At 38.2% G+C, this 21,481-nt stretch overlaps 1 protein-coding gene across 2 annotated transcripts in view; it reads right to left on the bottom strand.

The window, feature by feature from the left end:
* Positions 1-10,412: 10,412 nt before the first annotated feature.
* Positions 10,413-21,481, bottom strand: part of CHIC2 (cysteine rich hydrophobic domain 2) — a 32,827-nt gene continuing 21,758 nt past the window's right edge. The window contains exons 6-7 of one of the 2 annotated variants that reach the window (XM_066548429.1): positions 20,247-20,327; positions 10,413-10,563 (exon numbers count right to left, since the gene is read on the bottom strand). In XM_066548429.1, the coding sequence (XP_066404526.1) occupies positions 20,277-20,327 (51 nt within the window). In that variant the 3' untranslated portion in view covers positions 10,413-10,563; positions 20,247-20,276. Of the gene's footprint in view, positions 10,564-13,150; positions 20,328-21,481 lie in introns of those variants that run through there. The other variant, XM_066548428.1, reaches the window with a different exon arrangement.

Genomic DNA, 21,481 nt, shown 5'->3' with positions numbered 1-21,481 from the left:
ACTAAGCAAGTTAAAAATATTAACCTGCTAATACATACCGGAGATTCACACCATAGTTGATGCTCTTTAACTATAATCAGCTGTACAGCACATTTTACAAAGAAACAGGCAATGTATAGGCAAATCTGACCAAGAGTCTTCACTTAAAATAACGCTGTCAACCCTGGGTCATTTGGTCTTTTATGGAAAAAGAGGAACTTGGGAGATCTATACTCCATTCTCTGGCTTGATACAGCTGTTAGTGCTGTGGCTAAAAGCTGGCATTGATCTCTGAAGATAAGCTGCCCACATGTGTCTCTGGGGTTAGCCAGATGGTCGGAGCATGCTGCTGGTGCACAACCTCAGTGTTAGTACAGCCTGGGTGGAACTAATGGGCAGGAGCGTGGGTGGGATGCTCAATGACTTAAACATTTGTTTCTTTTTCTTCTTTAGATGATGCTGGTGGTCCACACAGGCTAGCAAACCTTAGCTTCAATTAAGATTGTAGGTGTAGGTTTCACACTTTTTTTGTGATATGTGACAGAGAGCTTCTCCCATTGCACATCACCATCAGATATGCTGTGCTCTCAACTACCTAAACCACATGCAAATTTACATTTTTTACTTCCCACAAACATAAAATACTAAGCTAAGCTTTCTTCTACAGTTAATGTGTTTATAATACACCCTTTAGAGGGTACATATGCAAAACATCATTTAACAAGAATATACTGAATATTGATTAAAAGAGCCCTGCATTTAAAAATTAAAAAATAAAATAATATTTTATATCTTATTGGTTAGTTTGGCCATGCAGTTAGACAGGAACCCTGCACTGCACACTACAAAATCATATGTGATTTTTTTTCTGCAATTGGTGCTTCACTGCTCTTTTGTCTAAACCATGTTACAGCATTTGAGGATGCTACCAAGATTCTAAGAGACAGGAATAAGGAAGTGAACAAGGAATCTCCAAGGAGGACAAGAGTATAGAAACCCAGCACTGAAGTAAGCAAACAAGAGCCCAAACAATCTGGTGGTTTTCTGTTGGAAGAAGGCTAAAGCTGACTTCCGAAGAAAACAAACCAAACCTTTCTGTTCCTCCAGCATTCTGCCTCATCTATACAGAATCTGTTCACATTACACAAAGCTTCTTGAAGAGAAAGAAAGCTTTCTTTACCACCAAACAAAGTCCATTAATTCTAGGGGAAAAAAAGCTCTCCTTCTGGGTTTTGTTTAGATTTCTATAAATCACTGTTTTGAGCACTTTACAACTTAGCACTTCAAAATGGCATCCTACAAACTATCAGCTTAAATACAGGAATACTTACTTAGGAGGTACTTTACAGTCATTCCAATTTCATTTATTATACTAAAAATTAACCGATAACTAAAATCAAATGCCCTTCACTTTCCTAGATATTTTATACTTTTCCACAATTTCTCTTTTCAACACTAAGGAAAAGAGTTAGACTGATTTCTTAGGCAAATGAATGGTCTACAGTCACAGCAGATCTACATCAGCTTATAGCCTGAACCACAAAACTTATATTCTTCATTGTCACTCATAACTTTCAGCTTATGTTTTGCAGAGTTAAATTCCTGAGTTAGACACCATAGTCCCAGCAGAAAATAATGTAATACATTGTAAAGGGAGAATTAGGAGTACCTGAATGGGAGTTGCAACTTTGAGCAGACTGACTGGAGAGAAGCTGAACTCAACACCCTGGGAACACAGAGAGAGGAATATGGTTGTAATTCAGCCATCTCTGAGACATTGACTCTTCCTTGCAGCTTGAGTTAATCTCCTCTCTCTGAGGCTGTGTTTCACGGCCCAGAAACTCTCCCCAAGACACTGGCTCCCGGCAACATTTCTCATTTCAAATTTGGCAGAAGAAGAGCAGTGGATTGTGGTTCTTCTTTCCTTCCCAAGATACAATCTCACTGCTTAAGCCAACTTCTGAAAAGTAATTTTCTACTTTGATTCCACTCTTTCAGCATACATGCCTGCCTCCTGCATACAAAACCTGATTTACCACATCTGAGACTGTCTCCTAGCCCTCCTTATTGCCTTGCCACTACCCAAATACATGGGGCACAGAATGAACATATTTGCTTTGGTTACTTTTTCTTTTCTAGGGCCCCAAAAAGAAACCCTATAAGTGTGTTGTCACCTTTGACTACTGTAGCAAAGGCAGCATTCATTTTTTGTACTATTCATAAGTAAACCTCCAGTAATGTCAGTCTTCTGTCTGTTCTCACACTCTTTTATTAAACATGAAGAATGGGGCAAAAGTCTGTCATGATTACATGAGTTGCGATAACTTTTCACTCTGTTTTTCTATCACAGACAAAATATCTTCCAAAGCATTCCTAACATTGACAGGAGAAGCAAAGTAACTCTTCAAATATTCAAACCCCAGTATTTTTCTGTCCATATTATATGTTTTTGTCTTAGTTTGGATAATGAAAAGGACCACAGGTCATTACAGGGAAGCACTGATTTTTCAAATTCTCTGTAGGATGCCAATCTGATAGAACACAGAAATCAAGGTGTCACTATAAGGCAGGAAGCTATCTGCCCCTGCCTCCTACTGGTAGAAAGTTTTCCAATCACCATGAAGGGTGGCAGGCCTGCTCCTGAAGGTGATGGCCTCAGAAGATATAGACCCTGTGGTCAGTAAAAAAACTGAGATACAGCTGTTGCTTTTTACATAGTTTCATATGATATCGGTAGAATTTTCCAAATTTTAGGAGAAAACTTTCAGCAAACTCATCCTTCTGGGGTCATGCTGATGTCAGAGGTGTTACAGCATGGATCATCTCATATCTGAGAAGCTAAGTAGCATTGGGTATTCTAGGTACTGACAGTATTTATTATTTCCCTGACATACAGCTGGGTTAGAGTCTTACTCATAATTATATCTGTAACCAACAGATATAATTATATGAGGCTTATCTGTAGTCTGTTAAGCAAAATTTGATGCCCATAAAAACCCACTGATTCCAAGATACATTACTTATGATAAACAGCAGCTGTGAAAGTGAAGTCCCTCCAAGTAAATGCAGAAGGCATCTTTCTTGGCAATTTGTCAGACTGGACTCTGGAGTCAGCAGAGGCTTGAATGTGAATGATGAACTGCACAGCAGCTCACTGTGTGTCTGTAGCCTCAGGAAGGGCAGGCACAGCCCTGACTTTTAAACAAGGATACATAAACAGAGCCAAAATGCTGAAAGCCATCATTATAAAGCCTGAGACAAAATGTAACAACAAACAGTTGGGTAACCTTTTTGAAGTGGATATACTCCTCTTTCTGTGTTTTCTGAATCTCCTTAAATTTTGATTGGCTTTAGATTTGAAAGCAGTTGGCAGACAGTCAAAATTTAAAATTGATGAAGTACAATTGGTCTGTTCATGGGATGCTTGGAAAAGAAAATAATGATCTTTCAGACAAAAATGTTCTGAGGAAGCTAAGCCTCCATGTCAACAGATAAGAAAGCAAACAGTGGTACTGAAATGACTGGAACAAACAGTATTTAAAGAAGGTTTTGTCCTGGAGGAATTACAGAAAATTCAGAGGGCTCTGTACTTGGTGATCTTTAGGATATCCTTTTATGCTTCCAGGATATGCTGGCAGTACAACAAAGTCCAGGGGTCATACCTGATTTGTATAAATTCCATTAGTCCAAAGGGGAGACCTGAAAATCTGCAGCTCATAGCATAGAAGAATGATATGTCCTGTATTGATCCAAAAAGTTTTAAATGTCAGACCTAATTAGCAGAGTGTTTTAGGTGTCACCAGTCTGAGGTGGCTTTGACTTTTGGACAAATTCAAGAAGGCATATAAAACACATGTAAGTTAGCCTCCCCTTGGCAAGGTGTGGGGCAGTGCTGAATCACTCTGTATCTATCATTTACCATCCTCCCTGAAAGAAAAGCAGTGAACTTAATGGGATGGCTGCTGGGTTCTGGCTCACCAAAGTGCTTGGCTTCCTAATCTCCCCTGTGTCCTGAGGGCAACCTGTGACATGCTAGGAGATTGAAGAAGCTCATGGCTTCTGCAGTACTGGGTCGTGCATTTTTTATATCAAATTTGATCTACTTTTGGATCTGGATGACATGTCGTTGTTGATGTTAGAGAAAAGTGTCAGAGACAGAAAAACTAGAGGTGTGTAACAACACCACTCAAACTCTCAGCTATCTGAGGATTCAGAAGATTTGTCCTGTCTGCAGCAACAAGATTTGGTGATCAGTGGGACCAGTGCGAAAGAAGGTAAATATAAGGAAGAATTTGTTTTGTGAGAGTGGTGAGACCCTGGAACATGCTACCCAAAGAAACTGTGGATGCCCCATCACTGGAAGTGTTCAATGCCATTTCACAGAGCTTTGAGCAATCTGATCTAGTGAAACATGATCACCCTGTCCATCCTGTAAGAAGGGATGGATTTTTGAAGGTCCCTTACAACCCAAAGCATTCTGTGACTTTTCTGTGTTGGAGGATGAACTCTGTGGTACCTTATGGTGAAGGGTTTGTGACATAGGGATACACTCCTTTGGCAAATCCAAGGCAATTATTGGCATCTGTCAGACAATAAAGGACTAATTCCTAGAGTAAAAGTGGCTCTTTTACTCTAGGAAAAGCTTCCTTTCCCTTTCCTGACAATGCAAGCTGTTAAAAAAAAGAAGATTCAGTTTATAAGCCTAGTCCAGGGGAATCAATGTCCCTTTTGATCAGCCAAGTAACAGCTCCCAGGGGCACCAGCCAGTATGCTGTGCCAAAGGCTGGCTTTCCTTCAGCAGGAATGGAGGAGCAGGGACAGGATTCAGTGAAGGATCTATTTTTATGGATTTATTGGTTGTCTGCTGGAATCATTTGGACAGGTTGGGCAGTGAAGGGAAGGCAGCTGGCAGTGTGTGTAGTGTATGGGGAGCTGGGGAGCAGATGGAAAATCTGAAACTAATGGGCATCTTTCTCTTTCTCACTCTGTTTTCTTTCCAGTGGTGCCCAGATAGGGGACAAATCTTCCCATAAACAGTAATCCTTTAGAAAGGGCTCAAGTATGGCTATTACTTAACTTCCTGATTAGTAGCAATCACCACCTGCTACTTCTGCTCCACATTGTCCAGCATAATGGAAGTGTTCATTTCCCTGGCTGTGAAAAAGTAATGGGAGGGGAGTCCCTCTTCCCTGTTTAGGAAAAAAGAGCAACAGTCCCTCCTTTTCTCCTGTAACTAATCTGAGACCATTTATCCAAGAAAATAAAATTTTATTTCTGATGACAAATAGCTGGATAAGGCAGATTATGTTCACTAAAAAAAAAAAAAACAAACAAACAAACCAAAACCAAAACAACAAAAAACTTCAAATCACAAAAGCAATCATTCTGATTTCTTTGAACTAATTAAAGGTTCCTGCTGCAGGGCTTTTTTCTTGCCTGACTATGGCTCTGAGATCCCACAAAGCACCAAGCAAAGACAATATATTCAATATTTTTGACAATTCAAACATGCAAATACTTCTGCTTTCTTCGAACCTTACAAGCTGAAGCTGCCAAGAGAGTTGCACATGTTGCCTTGAAACACAGCTGTTGAAACAGCCTCCTTTGATCAGAATTCTTCCATGTTTATAGCTAGAGCAAGAAGAAGTATTATAGGATTTTCTTAGCACAGACTGAAAATCATAAAAAGAATGCAAAACCTGAAAAGTGCATTTGTCATGAGCGGGCATAACTTTTGAAATGTCAGTTAAAAGGAGACAACCCATGAATAGACTATGAGGATTTTCAGACTTTCTATTTCCCTAAAGTCCTCTTTTGTTTTACACTGGGAGTGGTGGTGTCCCTTCCTAGAGAAGCACAGGCAGGCAGTAGATTAGTCCTTATTTAGATGGTAAGTTCCAGCCTATTTGAATTGTATTAAGCATTCTCCTTACTTCTGTGGGATTTGTCATAAATCTTGAGTAAATATACTTAGCACAATCTCAAAGACTGAAGTTTTGATTTCTCAGAGGGCTCAAATCTTTCAGCCTTAAAACTTCTCTTGTTTAAGAGAGATAAAGCAAAAGAATCTACTTGTCAAAACAAACATGGGCTAAAAAACCCTCAGTACAAGCCTAGACTTTATCTCAATGGGAAGTGGCACTCATTCCATAGCATTCTTTGCCCAGGAGTGAAATCTATTATAGGAATTAGTACTGCCCCTCAAAATGGTAGCATCACTAAGAAGCAAATGAATCCTACTCTCTTTCCCTCTCTTTTCCTATCCATTCTCCTTCTTCTAAACAGTATTCAAAGATTTGTTCAAAGGTCTTCATCCTATCTTTGTTGCCATGGTCTCTCACAGAGTTGAAACAACATTTTCAAAACTAATGCCTGCTCTAAATGCATTGTTGTTGGGATGCTGAGTCAGTTCTCTGCTGAAAGAAAGAGAATCTTTAAAAATCAGTTTTAACATTCAACTAACCTGAATGGGAAAAAGCAAGACATCTATATGCTACTAGACAGAAGTAAAACTTTTCAGGGGTGAGATGCCTTGTATTTTGGAAAGAAACCCAAACTGTCTCTAGGTGGAGTGGTTTTTTTGTCGCGTTTTTTTTCTGCCAGCTATGCTGATTTTACTCCTTCTTTTTATTCATACCAGACCTGAGAAAGACAATTGCTCTTCAGAAGGGGGAAAAAACCAGAAGAATCCTGTTGATTAACACACACCTCCCCCCCAACTAAACCGTTGCTGTGGGGGTGACAGAGGATGCTTGGTATGCAGTTGTGACAGGCAGGCCACGTTTTGGCAAGGCTGAAATGAGTAGGGGGAAATGATGAAGAAGCACCATTATTTCTAAGGGAACTAACAAGATATTTTTGCTTGTATTCAGCTTCTCTGTTTGCCTCTCTTGTTTAACTACTTGCACATTCTTTGAAATGAGGTCCATCTTTAGCACACATATTTGTACAGCACAAAGGGAAACAAGCTTACTTTTCTAATTCAAACTTTTAAGCTTTATTATATAAACGAGACCATCTATTTGCTATGTAAATTAAAGCACTGCACACTCTGTACACACATTTCAAGGAAAGACAATCTTTGTCACAGACTTGCTTACATCAACTTTAAATTGTTTTTATATGCCTGGCTTCAATTTTTTTGAGATCCTTTGAACATCTGTCCTTAGCCCGTGATCTGGCATGGCATTCTGTATATTTGTTCATTATTCCCAGGGGAGGAATTTACATGAAAATTCTGTTGGTCTAATTATATGCTTCAGCTAGAAAAACAATTCATCTGTCCACAGCAAATTTCACCTTTATGAAACAGATGATGATTTTGCCAGAAACTATCTGGACACTGTAACAACTGAAGGTTTTACAGCCCACATTTGTAATATGGGTCATAAACTGAATTGAAGTGGGAAAAAAAAACCCTTAGATCATTACAGTGCTTCTGAAAACAACCGTTCATCTTTAGGAAAAAAAATCACAGTTCAATGGGGGAAGATGTTTGCAGCAGCTTATTAGGGGTAAAATGTAGCCTCCCCTGCTACTTGTATCTCCTGGAGTCAGGAAATTCAGGTTGTGAATGAGGAAAAGCTCAACAAAGATCTGAAAATAGCGTGTTGTGGGTCTCAGTCCTGGAGATACATGTGTCAGGGTGACAGGTTGCAGAAAGAAGAATAAATGGAGTGCGAGTTCTTCCTATAACTTAAAAATCATGAGTGGGAAAGTGCATTCACAAAATGGGAATGGTAAAGATCTTCTCAATTTTTCATGCTATAGGATGAAGATGGATACACCAAAGCAGAGCTGGTGATCCTGGGGTTTGCAGTTTCCAAAGGTGTCCACATTTTGGAAGGTTTAAAGGTATTTCTAAAGAGAAGAACACAGACTGCGCATTGTGTGTACACTTCTCCCACTCTTTCCCCCCACTTTTCTCTGCTACCACGTCACTTTTTTCCCATTATTTTAATTCACAGAACTCTCCCCTTCTCACTTCTAAAATCTTTCTTTTCTGGCCTTTCAAATTTATTCTTTTTCTTTCAGTGCTCCTTGCTCATAATTTTCTAATTCTCACTAAACTATACTTTTCCATGTCCTCCTAAATTCCACACTCCCAAAACTTTCATATTCCCCTTTTCTAGTCTGCTATTGCTTTACAGTCTATTTAAACACCGTTGCTGTTGCTGGGGATTCCATTGCCTTTTTAAGTCTTCCTATATATATTTTAATTTTACAATCAGCCATATCAACCCATCAGTCCTATTGCTTAATTTACCAAGCACTCCTCTTTGTAGTCAATATCATAACCTGAAATCCATTTCTCCAATTAATTTCCATTTTGGATACCAATGCTATACATCTGCATTAATCTTTTCACTTTCTGTGGCTTGGATCCTTCTAGGTTCATCTATTTACTGCCCAATAAGCTCCTCTTCTCATGAGTACATTCTCTGAGCTCCTCAGTACGTATTTCATTATCCTTATCTTTTTTCCTACATAGACTGCTCTTTTTTCCCTCCCAATTTAACTAAAATATTCCCCCCTTTTAGTACTCATCATAGTGGCATCAGAGAGCCTAATGACAAGCACGAAAGAGAGAGCACCATCTGCTTGCCAGCCTGGGCTCCTCCTGCCATGTTACTCCCTCACAGCTTGTGGACTTCCTATGGAAATTGTATTTTCCCTAGCGATCCATCAGTGGGATTCACAGAGCCATGGGCAGAGGAGGGCAGTGCCTCTTGGACTGCCCGCCCAATGTTCTTCAGCTATGGGCTGCCTCTCCTGAGGAGGAAGAGTTATCCTCATCCCCATCCTTACAGCACAGCTGGCTCTGTCCTCTCCTCTTCGGGGAGATTCACCGACTGCCGCTGCACAACCTTTGGCAGAAAGCGAGGCAGGATTTGGCCTTACATCAAAGACCTCACCAGTGTGTCCTACGAGTTAGCATGAGTGTCTGTCTGTGCTGGGGAAGGGCTAAGAGCTAGAATAGCAAGGGTATTTCAGGTCAGGCCTGAGGCGAATTAGCAGACAAGTTGTGAAGCTTACACAACATGTGGCCACATTATGTGTGGCTCCAGTCAGCGCTAATAGCCTGTCATTGAGCTCCACGTTTAAACAATTTGAGCAAACAGCAAACAGAGGATGGGAGGAGGGAAAAAGACCTTAGAGGAATAAGCAAGATCAGGCTACTTAGTACACTTGACAAGCAAATATTGCAGCGGTGAGGACAACGGAGTATCTGTCAGGTAGAGACACGACCCAGTTCCTACCATGCAAAAATAACATAATACAAAACCAAAAATTTACAGTTTGTCCAGTTTTAAAATTCATTTGGCCAGCAATTTTTTAAGCTACATTGGAAACCAGTTATTGGTTTAGGTTGTATCTGATCATGTGCATTTTAAGAGAGAAAAAATAAAACATATATGGTTTTGGTTTAGCAGCAAGGAAACCAAAAAAGGGGGGAACAGAAGGAAAAAGAAAAAAAACAGTTTTAGTAACAACAAAGAGTAAAGTTCAACCGCATCCATATAAATAACATTGATATTAGTGTTGGGAAGTAAATATAAAACATTTTATAACAGAATTTAGAAACCATACTGCACTGTTTAATATGAAAATAATAGCCTTTCGAGCCAGTACTGAGTACTTATTTCATCCAGTGCAGAATTGGCTAAGAAACCATCCACTCTACCATGGGAATGCTTAGCTCAGTATCTGGTAGGTTGCCAGCCATTTAAAATGTTTTTGTGTTGGTTTAATGATTGTTCCCATGAGCACTGATGGTAAGGGTTGACATTAATTAAAATACTAAGTCATCAGAGCTTGCATTGTGGGGAGAGAAAGAATGGGCTGGATCCAATTGTCTTCAAGTTTTCCTTAGCCTTTCACATTTTTCTCTTAGCTCTATCATACATGCCAAATATCCTTTTAGCTGAGGTGTAACAATGTAAACAGGCTGTCTCCATAAATATAATCTTTTTGAGTTTTTCACATAGTTCCATTTAACTGATTAGAGGACAGTCATTAAAATCAGCTAATCATGTAATGTGGCTGTGTTCTGAATGCTAAACAAAATGCCTAAATGAAAGAGGATTTTAAAACAGTGTCTGCTTCTCAATTTGTTTCTACTGTATATTCAATGGCACACAATACAGTACGAATTCTGGGCCTTATCCTCATTAACCTCAAAACTCATTATCTCATATAAAAACAGGCCCTTTCCATAGCGTATGTTGCAAAAACTATGAAAAAAACAAACTAGAGATGCATTTTTGCACACACTATGGAAACATGATGAAGTATTTCACTTAGAACTGTGAAATTAAACCAGAATGGCATAAAATCCTGAGGAAGACTCACTGATAAAATGATTTTTGCATCATTCAGACAGAATAGTTATCTTATTTATTTCTCTCATTTTATTAAAAATTACTCAAGATCCAGATCTTCAAAGGCACACAAACAGGAAGAAGTCACTTAACACCTGGAGTCTGCAAAAGGTCCCCTCAAAAATGAGTAAAGAGGCTGAGTTCTTCTACTCCCATCCATTCAGCAAGCCTCTGTTCTCATCCTCCTGGCAGGAGCTTAATACTGCAGAAAGCAAAAATGCAAGACAAAGCTTATTCTACATGCAACATGATCAATACACTACGAATAAAGACTTCTGGTTTGACCAACGTGAAAAAGCAAGCTGAGCCTTCACAAATGCAATGGGACATTTTCACAGTAAGCAATATATATCATAAAGGAGACTGCTGGTCCTAACACAGAAGACAGAGCAACCCTTTCTAAATATAAATCACTTTCGCTCCTCTGGATCAGAAGCCACGTGAATCTGCAACTTTGGGTCACCTCTATCTTGGTGAAGACCAAAATCTAAATGAGGTGTGTGACACCAGTTACCAGCCCAGTGCATCCACCAGCACACAGCACAGTGCTCACACTGCCTCCCATCTCACTAGGGGGCTGCATAAGAGAAATCCTCATCTTTGAACATGTGCAACCACCATTGTGCTTTGCACATATAAACACTGCTCCTTTACCTTGTTTGTGGACAGACACAGACCTTCCCTACTCTCCTGGCAACAAACAGGGAAGGAGTTTTACAGCAGCAGATTTCTCTGATGGCAAACCCTGGAATATGGGAATGCTCTTTGGCCTGTTGGTGTCAATGTTCTCTGAATAATCTTCTCATATAAATAAGCTATCTGGACTTTGGGTCATTCAGGAGCTTATCTATGTAATGCAGAAGAGCCAGAGCAGGCAATGGAGGTCCTTGTCCTTGTACATGAGGGCAGAAGACCTAATGTCCTCCTGAGGCTTCAGTGGAGCCATCTATGGACATGAGATTAAAAGGCTTGGGGTAGTTTAAAGCTAATCTGTTTATTTTAAACTCTTGTGCCTAGTTTGGGGGATTTTGGGTTTTTTTTTTCTGGCGGAGTTGCTTTTTCAGGGCGGCAGTGTTCTGTTTGTTTCCTTTTAAAGGACAGGCAGGCTCGCAGGGATGAGGCAGTGCCCAAAAAGGGCCACCAGCCCTTCGCCAAGGGCGCCGCAAAGCCCTAGTACCAGAGTGCAGGCTCCCAGCTCAGCCTGCCCGTGGCGGTGCACGGATAGAGCGGGGCCCGCAGCTTCTCTGTGCCCCATCCGAGAGCCGCGGGGAGCCGGGGCACAGAGTGCGGCCCGGAGGGCACGGGGAAGACGGGCGGTGCGGACATGGCTGCGGAGGCCGAGCCCGCCGTGCCCCGGGCGGCCGGGAGGGCCCGCCGTGCCCCCGGCGGCCGGGCGGTCGGAAACAGCAGCAGCATTACCCGGGTAATCCGCGGGGCCGGGGCGCGGCGAGTGGGTGGTCCGGGCGGCCGGAGGCGCGGGCTGTCCCCCTGCCCCGGCGCCGGGCCCGGCCCGCTCCCGCAGCTGGGCCGGAGGCGGCCCGCAGACCGCTCTCGGCACATTTCTTCATTTCTCACTTGAGTGCCCTTCTTTAGTTCCCTTTCAACTGCCCACTTTATATCGGCTTCATTACACCACCGCTCCATTTGTGATGTAAATCGGGAAACTCAGGGAAGTTTTTCTTTTGGCCTTGTCTACGGAAGAATACCGAGAGGTATTCAAAACGTATTAACACAAATCAATGGCACCAATAAAAGCAAAATCTCCTTAGCAACATAATCTTGATTGCAAAAGGAGAACTGAGAGCATTTAGCAGAACAGTGGCCCACATGGAATACGCATTTGTCTAGAAGAATGCCGCACAAAGCCTAAAAGAGAGATGCTGAAAAAATCCAAAATTAACTCACACTGAACAGTTACTCTTTTTTTTCAAAGTACACAATTGGCTACATTAAATCTATCGTGCGCTTTTCTGCTCAGCAACATTGTATCTACCGCTTTGCAAGCCACATTACAACACCCGGAATGCTTCACAGTGCCGGGCAGGAGCACCCCTCCCCACCCGCACGTTGGGACATGAGCATGTCTAACACACCTCTCATACATGCTAGAGACATTATACACATGCACTTTATAAAGGGACTGCCAAGACTGCCATACTAGAGTAACCAACGAGCTTAAAACGTTTCATGCAAGGAAAAGCTGCCGGCTGATGAGAACCAAGGCCATCCTCGGCATGGCGGAGAGCACAGACTTCATTTTTGTTCATAAGGTTCAGGTTAACCAGCATTTCATATTGAATGGTCTGAAAAACACATGAATTGCATGGATGGGAATGATTCCTTTCTGAATAGGTGGGGTCTGCCCCAACTAGATGGAAACCCTATCTTGAGAGCACACGTGAATAAAACATAAAAGCTTCAAAAAAAGACACAGCTTCAAAATCACCATTCAACCATAATGATAGTACATTTAATAAATCCTACTATCATTATGGCTTGAAAAGCTTAAAGAACTCCAAATGCGGACCTAATGAAAAACCAGTTTGAAACACTTACAGCAGGGAACTCCAGGTAACTCCAGTCCTAGAGCCACCTAAATGACCAAAATCGTTTTCTCTCCCCTCTCACCCCCCCCCCCCCCCCCCCCGCCTTTAGACTAAAAGACTAAAAGTATCAACTGGAAGATAAGACCATTGCACAATACAGCAGTTTCTCAAGTTTTTCCTTTTCTTCCTCTTCCTACCACACCCTCCCCCCAACACAGATGAAAAACTATAAGGCTTAGAAGATATGTTAAACAATTATTTTATTAGTTTATAATACATACAACTTAAGAAATGCTTTTAAAAAAGTTATATTGGAGTCCTTTCCAATTCCGGGTCAGGTCAGGAAAAACCAATGTTGATGTATTAAATATTATTCTATAATTCAACGATAGATTAGCCTCAGTAATTTAGCAGACATGGTTAAATATTCTTAAATATGCATATATACAATTGTGCAGCCTTAAAAAAGTCCTTTAATTCCTATCTTCTCCCAAAGCTGTGCACCCTGTAAACACAGTGCTGGCTTCTAAGCTTTGTGTCTCTCATCTGGACTTAGGATACTTGAAGAGGAATGTTACAATAGTGGAAATCACAGCAAATCTATCTTTCTAAACTCTGTGAGAGGATAGATGCCCAACAGGCAAAATTAACATCAAGTCTCTCAATAAGTAGCAGCTTCTTTAATTTCCAGTTTTAGGTTAAATTATTGCTTACATGTTTTCTGCTTGAAATGGATTTTTAACATACTCCAAAATATTGGGGTTTAAGTTTTCCCTCTTGATGGCAACATTTTTTCAGTGACTTATTGACCATTACTGCTTCATACATTTAACAGGTCTTTCCTAAACACACGCAGTCCAATGCAAGTCTCTGCAAATTCTTTTAAATTCTCTGCAACATGAGTTACACATGGTCTAATTTAGCACACAACATTTAGGCACTGTTCTGTAGTTTACTATTCTCTTTCAAATTTATGTTTGGAATGAGTTCATATTCTGATTGCCAGACTCCATCCTTTATGAAAACAAGAGTCTGGGTTAGACTTTTCAAATCAGGGTCAGACTTTTCAAATCAAACTACTTTCACATTCCCTGTTATCTCACTGAACCAAACTGTTCATTGACAATATTCACCAGTACACTGCATATCCTAACAAGTTAGAAAGCCTATTGCTAGCATAAAAGGATCAGAGATACACACTTGGAGTGGATGAGTTAGATATTTATATCAGCACAATGAAACCAGTTTAAACATACAGCCACTAAAAATATCAGTTACATTGCATCAGGATATGACTTTTTGAAACATTTCTAAACATGACTTAAAAAATGTATTCATAAACCTAAAATACTGTAACAAAAAAAAGTCTTCAGCTGACTACTAAGTCTAGTTTTCAACATGAAGCAAAATAACTTTCATTTATTAAGCTATAAATGAGGAGCAAACAACAAGAAAAAAGCATGTTTCAATAAACATTATAAAAATCTATTTGTTCTCTCAAAGTGAGCATTTGTCAATGGTTCCCTTCTCCATAAAAACTACAATTAACTACAAAAGTCTTACTTACCTGAACATAAATTGTACTAACTGGATCCTATTTGTGGGCCTTAGATATACTGTCACATGACAGGAGCTGTCTGGACAGGTCAAGAATTTTCTTTGGAAACAATTAGTCATGCATTACAGGCTCCAGCTTAGGAAAAGACTGTTCTGCACTCAGCGCAGCTCTCATCAGCAATTCCATTTTGGTCTGGCTATTTTAAATGAAGAGATGCTGAGTTTAGAAGGAAGCTTACCTTCTCCATTATTATTCTGCATGATAGCAGAATTGTCTATCAACTAGAGCATAACCAAAATAAATCAATCACACACCAAAATAAAAAAAGAGAACAGAAGTTAATACACAGTCTACATAACTACTGAAATGGACTGCTAGCTTTTGCTTAACTTGCACCATTCAATATAATTTCATTCAGTTCAAAACTATTTTCTGCCATACTCACAGAACTCTAAACCTAATCTTCAAATCCAATCTTTTCAGTGTTGCTTCTCCTAATTCTTATGTTTCATCTTTTGCTTCACTAAGTTGTTCCTACTGGTCTGTTGTATTTTGAAGAGCCAAGCATTTATGAACCCTTTTTCAAGAAAATAAATTTTAATGAAATATTAATGAGCTAAACAAACCAGAAGACTTCTTTTAAAGGACAACTTCCATGAAACCAGTAAAATGTAGTTTCCTAAAAATGTATATTACCCAGGTGTTATGTGGTAGGGACACATACATACATCAGCACAAGTGTCAACATATGACCTTTCATGCAAGGAATCAGGGGGTTTTAATTTTTCAAACATGGTTTCTAATTCAGCCTACACTGGCTATCAGAAAGATGAAAGTTCAAAAAGTAATGAACTGCAAAGTACTGTTAGCAAAAAAACAGTCCAAATGGATATCTCATTAAGAATAAATGCATGGTTTTAGCAGTGACTTTTTTTCAATTCTAGAGTACTTTGCCCCTTGAAATTATTCTACTTTCTTAAGAAGAATAATACTGTTTTCTTAGTACACCAGTATCCCCTGATTCACCCAGCCTACAGAGAAAACTTTACAAAGAATAAACACAGGAGTTAAGAAGGTAGCACCATTAGAAATAATCACTCCATCCAAATCCAAAAAAAACCCCTTCATTTATCCTTATCCAACATACTTTGTCATTTAGCAGCCTAGTAATTCAGGGTAAAAGAAGCTTTCTTAACTTTATATTGATAACATTCATAATGGTCATGCATATTACAATCAAGTTTCTAGGGTGATATTTGCAAAATAAGCCTTCATGCAGATAGGCATTCAGCTCATTAATTCCAAGTTTGTATTTCCTATTAGTCCCTGAGAAGTTAATATTTCTACCTACAATATGGCTATTAAAGGCATTATAATGATCATACACTTAGCTGTTTGTCATGGAACTGCAACATGGCTGTAGGGAGAAGCACAGAAATTACAGCAAATTAGCAGTGATCAATACAGATTTCTGAAATGCTTTCTTTTCATAAGTAAGGTTGCTGAAGAGCAACATAAATTATTTTAGTCACAGGTACAAAAGTAGCCAGCGCCACTTATCTTTAATAAGTCACTACTATGAATCCAAGACATTTGAGGCTCTGAGATCTCTCTAATTGAGTGTTTCTTTTACACAAAATCATCTGGATTTTGACCTAATGTAGGGTCATCATGATCCTTATTTTAATTACTCAACAGCAGTGCTGGGAGAACTTAAAAGAACCATGGATTTTCTTTGCTTAACAAGTCTTTCACCTCTTCAATTAAAGTGATCTCTTTAAACTGTTCAGAATTCAAATGGGGGTTTTGGTGGACAATTTGCATTATTGCCAGCTGCTCAAAACCCATAAACTAGGGCTACAAAACAAAGGGACCAATTTAAAATTAAGACTTTAGGGTAGGGGGTGGAAGGAAGGGAAAAAAGACAAGTTCTTTTTCCTTGGCTCCTGGCTTCTAAGCAGGTACAGATTGTATTTTAAAGCTCTTCCCACAATCTTTGGGGCTAAATAATGACTTTTAGAAAAAAAAAAATTAAAACTGACTTTTAAATAAGCCTGTGTCTGAGAGACAGTGTATTACATTTAAACATCATGGTCTTGAGAATTACAAAAACATAATTTAACAAATTGATTCAGAGATTATAATTTACATCTAAGTACTGTAGAAAGTTTTTACAAACTATTTTTCTTGGGTTTAAGTACCATGGGGAATTCTGGACTTGCATAAATAGTTTATTAAAATTACTCTTACTGACCTATTACAAAAAATGTACTGACTTCCTGTATCTCCATACACATTTTCATTTCTGGTGAAGTTTGTCAATCCCAATATAAACTTTGAGTCACAACTATTTAACAGCAGATGAGCTCTTCAGAATTCTTCATATAGGGTCAGAGAGAAAGTCCTCCTCCCTCAGAACTTATTTCCACCTATGACTAAAAAATTTAAAAGAATTTGTTTCTATTATATGACAGTAAGAAATCTTTATTCACCAGTTAAAGGCAACTATATCTAAAACTAATAATTAGCTCTCATGGAGATTCATTGATGCCTTCACCATTAGTTCAGCAGGGTAAAGATGAAACAGGCATAATTTGCTAAATTATTATTATCAACTTGATACCTAACTTAACTGTTCAAGGAAATTTGAAATAGATAAGATTATTTGTAGGAACTGATGAGTTGCAAGAAGCTAAACAAGTTAGTATAATGTAATAGTTATTTTAGCAAAGAGTAGGCTGTGTCCTGGAAGTCCTACTATAGCTTCTGGTCTGCTCAAACTGTGCAATTTTGTTCTTTGCCAAGTGACAAAAAGGTAATATATGTCTTCTCACTAGCAATCAAAATAAATAGATTTAGTATTTCAGAAGCAACATCAAAAGAAAACCCTGACAACTGCCACAGGCATTAAACAGTTGATTAAAGCTCCTGCCATCTTCAATTTCCATCACTATAATTAATGAATTGAAAAGGATTGTATGAAAATGTTTTGTAACACTCTTACTAGGTGAGTGTACTACTTCTTTAGGAGAGTACCACTTCTGAGATAAAATTCATCTCTCAATATAGGCATTTTCTCAAATTTCCTGATTATATTTTAAGTCAGAGACATTGTATTAATAAAATATCCAAAATACTTTTTGAGGGAGTAAGTAAGTCTGGCCTCCTTACAAAGGGATTTAACGTTTTAGTTGCTCGGAGCTCTACTTTGGATCTCTATATTATTTCTTAAAGAAAAAGTCACAGGTATAATATAGAATTGCCTGCTAACCAAGCCTATGACTGCTGATGCACCTAGAAGTAGACAAGATCTTAAGCATCACTACTGTTGATGTGGAAGCTTTACTAATGGGATACTCTGTAAACCTGTAAGCCACACTGTTCACTGCTCTGGTCTCAGCACACATCACACCTGAAGCAGCTTTACTGTCCCTGGGTTTGGGTGCTGCTGGAAAGGTAGCGGTGGATGAGGACAGAACACAGTATGGCAAGTTTGAGAAGTAAACTAAGGAAAATAGCTGCTATGAACAAATCAGAAGCCATATCCTCCACTAGAGTGAAGGGACAGGTTTCCACTTCAGTGGAAAACTGCATCCATGACACAAATTATAGTCAAATGAAATTTTTTATAAAATCTAGCCCTCACATGATCCAGTATTCATTTTATTGAAAACTGACACAAAAGAAATCAATTATATTTCTGGTCATAAGTATTTATCACCAGTTATCACTTCTGTTCAAATCCAACCTCTCCTCTGCACCTCCAACCCCCCCTGTCTCTGCTGCCATCAATGTTAGGTTTCTGTCTCCCACAGGCTGAAACTAGTCTGAGGTTACAATTGATACTTCTGGGTGAGAGGAGGGCAGCAGACCCAGATTTGTACTGAAGAAGAGGTTGAAATTGATTTTTAGAAAATTATAAGCATTTACTTTGTAGAGAAAGCATGAGTGGCACTCAGACAACTGAGGCCAGCACAAAACTGGAATTTGTTAATGAAAAATCATATTCTGTCAAGTCAAAGAAACATCCTTGTAGGCTCATTTGAAAAGCATAGCTGAGCTATTCTCAAAGTGAACAGTAGGAATCCACAGATGAAAGCTGTGCAAAAGATGAATTTTGGTAACAGATTCAGAAGGCTTAGATTTAAGAAAACTTAAAACTTCCTAGACCACTCCCGCTATGGACAATTTAGGAATATAATACTCACTAGGGAATATTTTACAGAGAATAAATATTTGAAGACATAGAAAAATAGTTCACAGCATCAAGGTACCTGTAATACATTACCTTGAAATAAAACTTGTATTTAAAAGATTAAAAAGAGAAGACTATTCTTGTAGTGGTATCAACTTTTCATTCATACAAATATTAAGCAGAGTATATCTGTTTTTTTAATATATTCACATTATTGCTTGCTAACACAACTGTACAAGGAACATGTTCTTAACTTACATCAATTTTGTGTACAGTAATTTCAGACACCTAAGTAAATTTTACAGTTATGAGAGTTGCAAGTAAAAAACCCCAAAAACTATGTATGAAGATATGTAAAATTAAAGTATAATCAGAAGAAATGAAATACAACTGGCCTGACCCAAGCATACATCATATATCCAGTTAAAAAAAGTCTTATACTTGTGCAGAAAATAAACTTTGTAAACCAAAATGGGCAAAAGAAAGGGTGCAATAAATAATTGCCTAACACATTTAAACATACACTGTTGCCCAGTGCACCTTACTTTGATTACTTTAATATATGGCATTTGCATCTGGAACTGCACTGTTCAAGAATTAAGTAACTTTTTTCCTGCGTCTGTGGCTTTAAAATAAACAAAAACAACCATGAAAGGTTTTCTTGGGCAATTAAGTTTTACTAAAACAAGTCCTTCTGCACCCCTGTGTACAAGATCTGGTAAACAGTATGAATAAAGCTGGCACATGGCAATTGACTGAATTAAAACAGCTACATTATAAAATGCAGTAATAATATACTTTTGTGATCTTGAGTTCTACTAACCAGACACATGCAAAGCTCTCAGTGATTCTTCTAGTCTGAGTAAAATAATTCCACTTGGCTGCCTTATTTTTTTTTAAATTTTTTAAAGCCAAACTTTTTCAGAATCAGTTGACAGGACTTCTTCATGAAAAGTATAGAGATTTCTACTAACAATATCTGGATTCCAAAAAAATCACAGTTTCAAAAAGAACTTTGTCTCCTTTTGCTGGAAGAGACTAGTCAATATCCCAAAAAGAAATAAAAGTATTTACAATTGACTAGTCACTGACAGAAGCTTCCAAATATATTCGATGGAACTTCAGCAACTTCAGAATGACTAAAGGAATTTACACAAGGTACAGTCAACCAGTTGTATCATATAGGGATAAAAAAATACCTGTTCACTTGTATATCATTTTCAGCTGTGTATTTATATAATATATATATGTACACACGCGCGCACACACATATAAAAGACTCCTTTGAAAACCAAGATACATTAATAAACAGAAGTAGCAAAAGTAAAAATAACTTAAGTAGTAATTAACATTTGTGTGAAATTACTTTGCAGAGTTTGACCAAATACACTTAGAACATACTCTTATTAAAAAAAAAAGAACACAGAAAACAACTAACCAACAAAAAATAAACCAAAACAAACAAACATGAAAACCCAAAACAAACAAACAAAAAACAAATGAAACCACCACAAGATTCTGTAGAACCAAAGTTATGTCACTATCAGGAGAGCACCAAGCAAGGCACCATTGGAAAGACAACATACTTGAATAAGTCTCTATAAATAAACTGAATGCTAATCCGGTCGAAAAATCGGTGTCTTTGGTAAAAATTCTATAAGGATGACCTGTATAAAAAGAAAACAAAAATGTATTAAAGATGGCAGCAATCCTATTATCTATCACAATTATAATTCACATGGTTTTGGGTTTGGTTTTTTTTTAATTAGCATATCAAGTTGTGATGAAAAACAAAAATCATGGCACTTGTCTCAGGTAGGAGACCATTAGAGAAGTCATGTATGATAATTGGTTTGGGGTTGAAAACCAATACTTATGGAATAAAACTGGAAAAGTTTGCCTACTGATATGAAACACATAAACTGAAGTAAGCTAATTATGTTAAAGAATTATTATACAGTAATTTATTTATTGGGGGAAAATTACAAAAGAGATAAATGCATTCACTAAAAAAAATAAACTAACAAATCCTGAATGCACAATGCATGAAAAGTTAGTTTTCAATTGCAATTTCACTTAATTCAGAATTGTTGCCACTTAATATAGGATTCTAAATCATGTTTATAGTTCAATACCTGTGTAAAAAAATGTATCAACTTTTGCAAAGCTCCCATATCTACAAATGTTCAAGTAGTTAACAAGAACTTGACTAATGGTTTTGTGTGATTATTCTTATGGTCTCAATTCAAATTTAAACTGCATTTTTCCCAGCTAAGTACACTATAGGGCTCACTCCAGAACACAATCCAAGTATTTATCCTCTTTAAATAGGAAGCTTGAAGAAAATGTTCACTTGTGCACATTCTTTCTTCGGAGACAGTCATAACACAGCAGCATGATCTGATTTATAAACAAATAAATGCATCTGGAACATAAATAAGGATTTTATTTACTTGTAAGGGAAACTCACCTTTTTAAGAAGTTAAAAATTATTTCTCAATGTTTGTGATTGTAAAGGAGAATACAACTTAGCTGCTTAGAAAATAAAGACTTCTATCTCTGCAAGCATACAAAGCCTCAGAAAATAAAAGTAAGTCTCCAATCTTATTTCTAAGGCAAGTACTTTTGGAATTATAAATCCTGAAATTAGGTAGATAAGTTTATTTTTTGAGATATTCGGAAGTGACTTATCTTCAGAAGTAATGCAAACTGCTGAAAATCCACTGATCACTGACCTGAGTCAACCACTGGATTCTGTAGACATACCAGGGCTTCTGATTTTCAGGCAAGTTTTCAAAAACGGAGCAAGAGGTAAAGCTGA

This window comes from Molothrus aeneus, chromosome 4 (genome assembly GCF_037042795.1).
Source record: "Molothrus aeneus isolate 106 chromosome 4, BPBGC_Maene_1.0, whole genome shotgun sequence".
Lineage (NCBI taxonomy): Eukaryota > Metazoa > Chordata > Aves > Passeriformes > Icteridae > Molothrus > Molothrus aeneus.
Note: the sequence above shows the minus strand (reverse complement) of the source record. Positions and strands in the feature narration are given on the sequence as shown.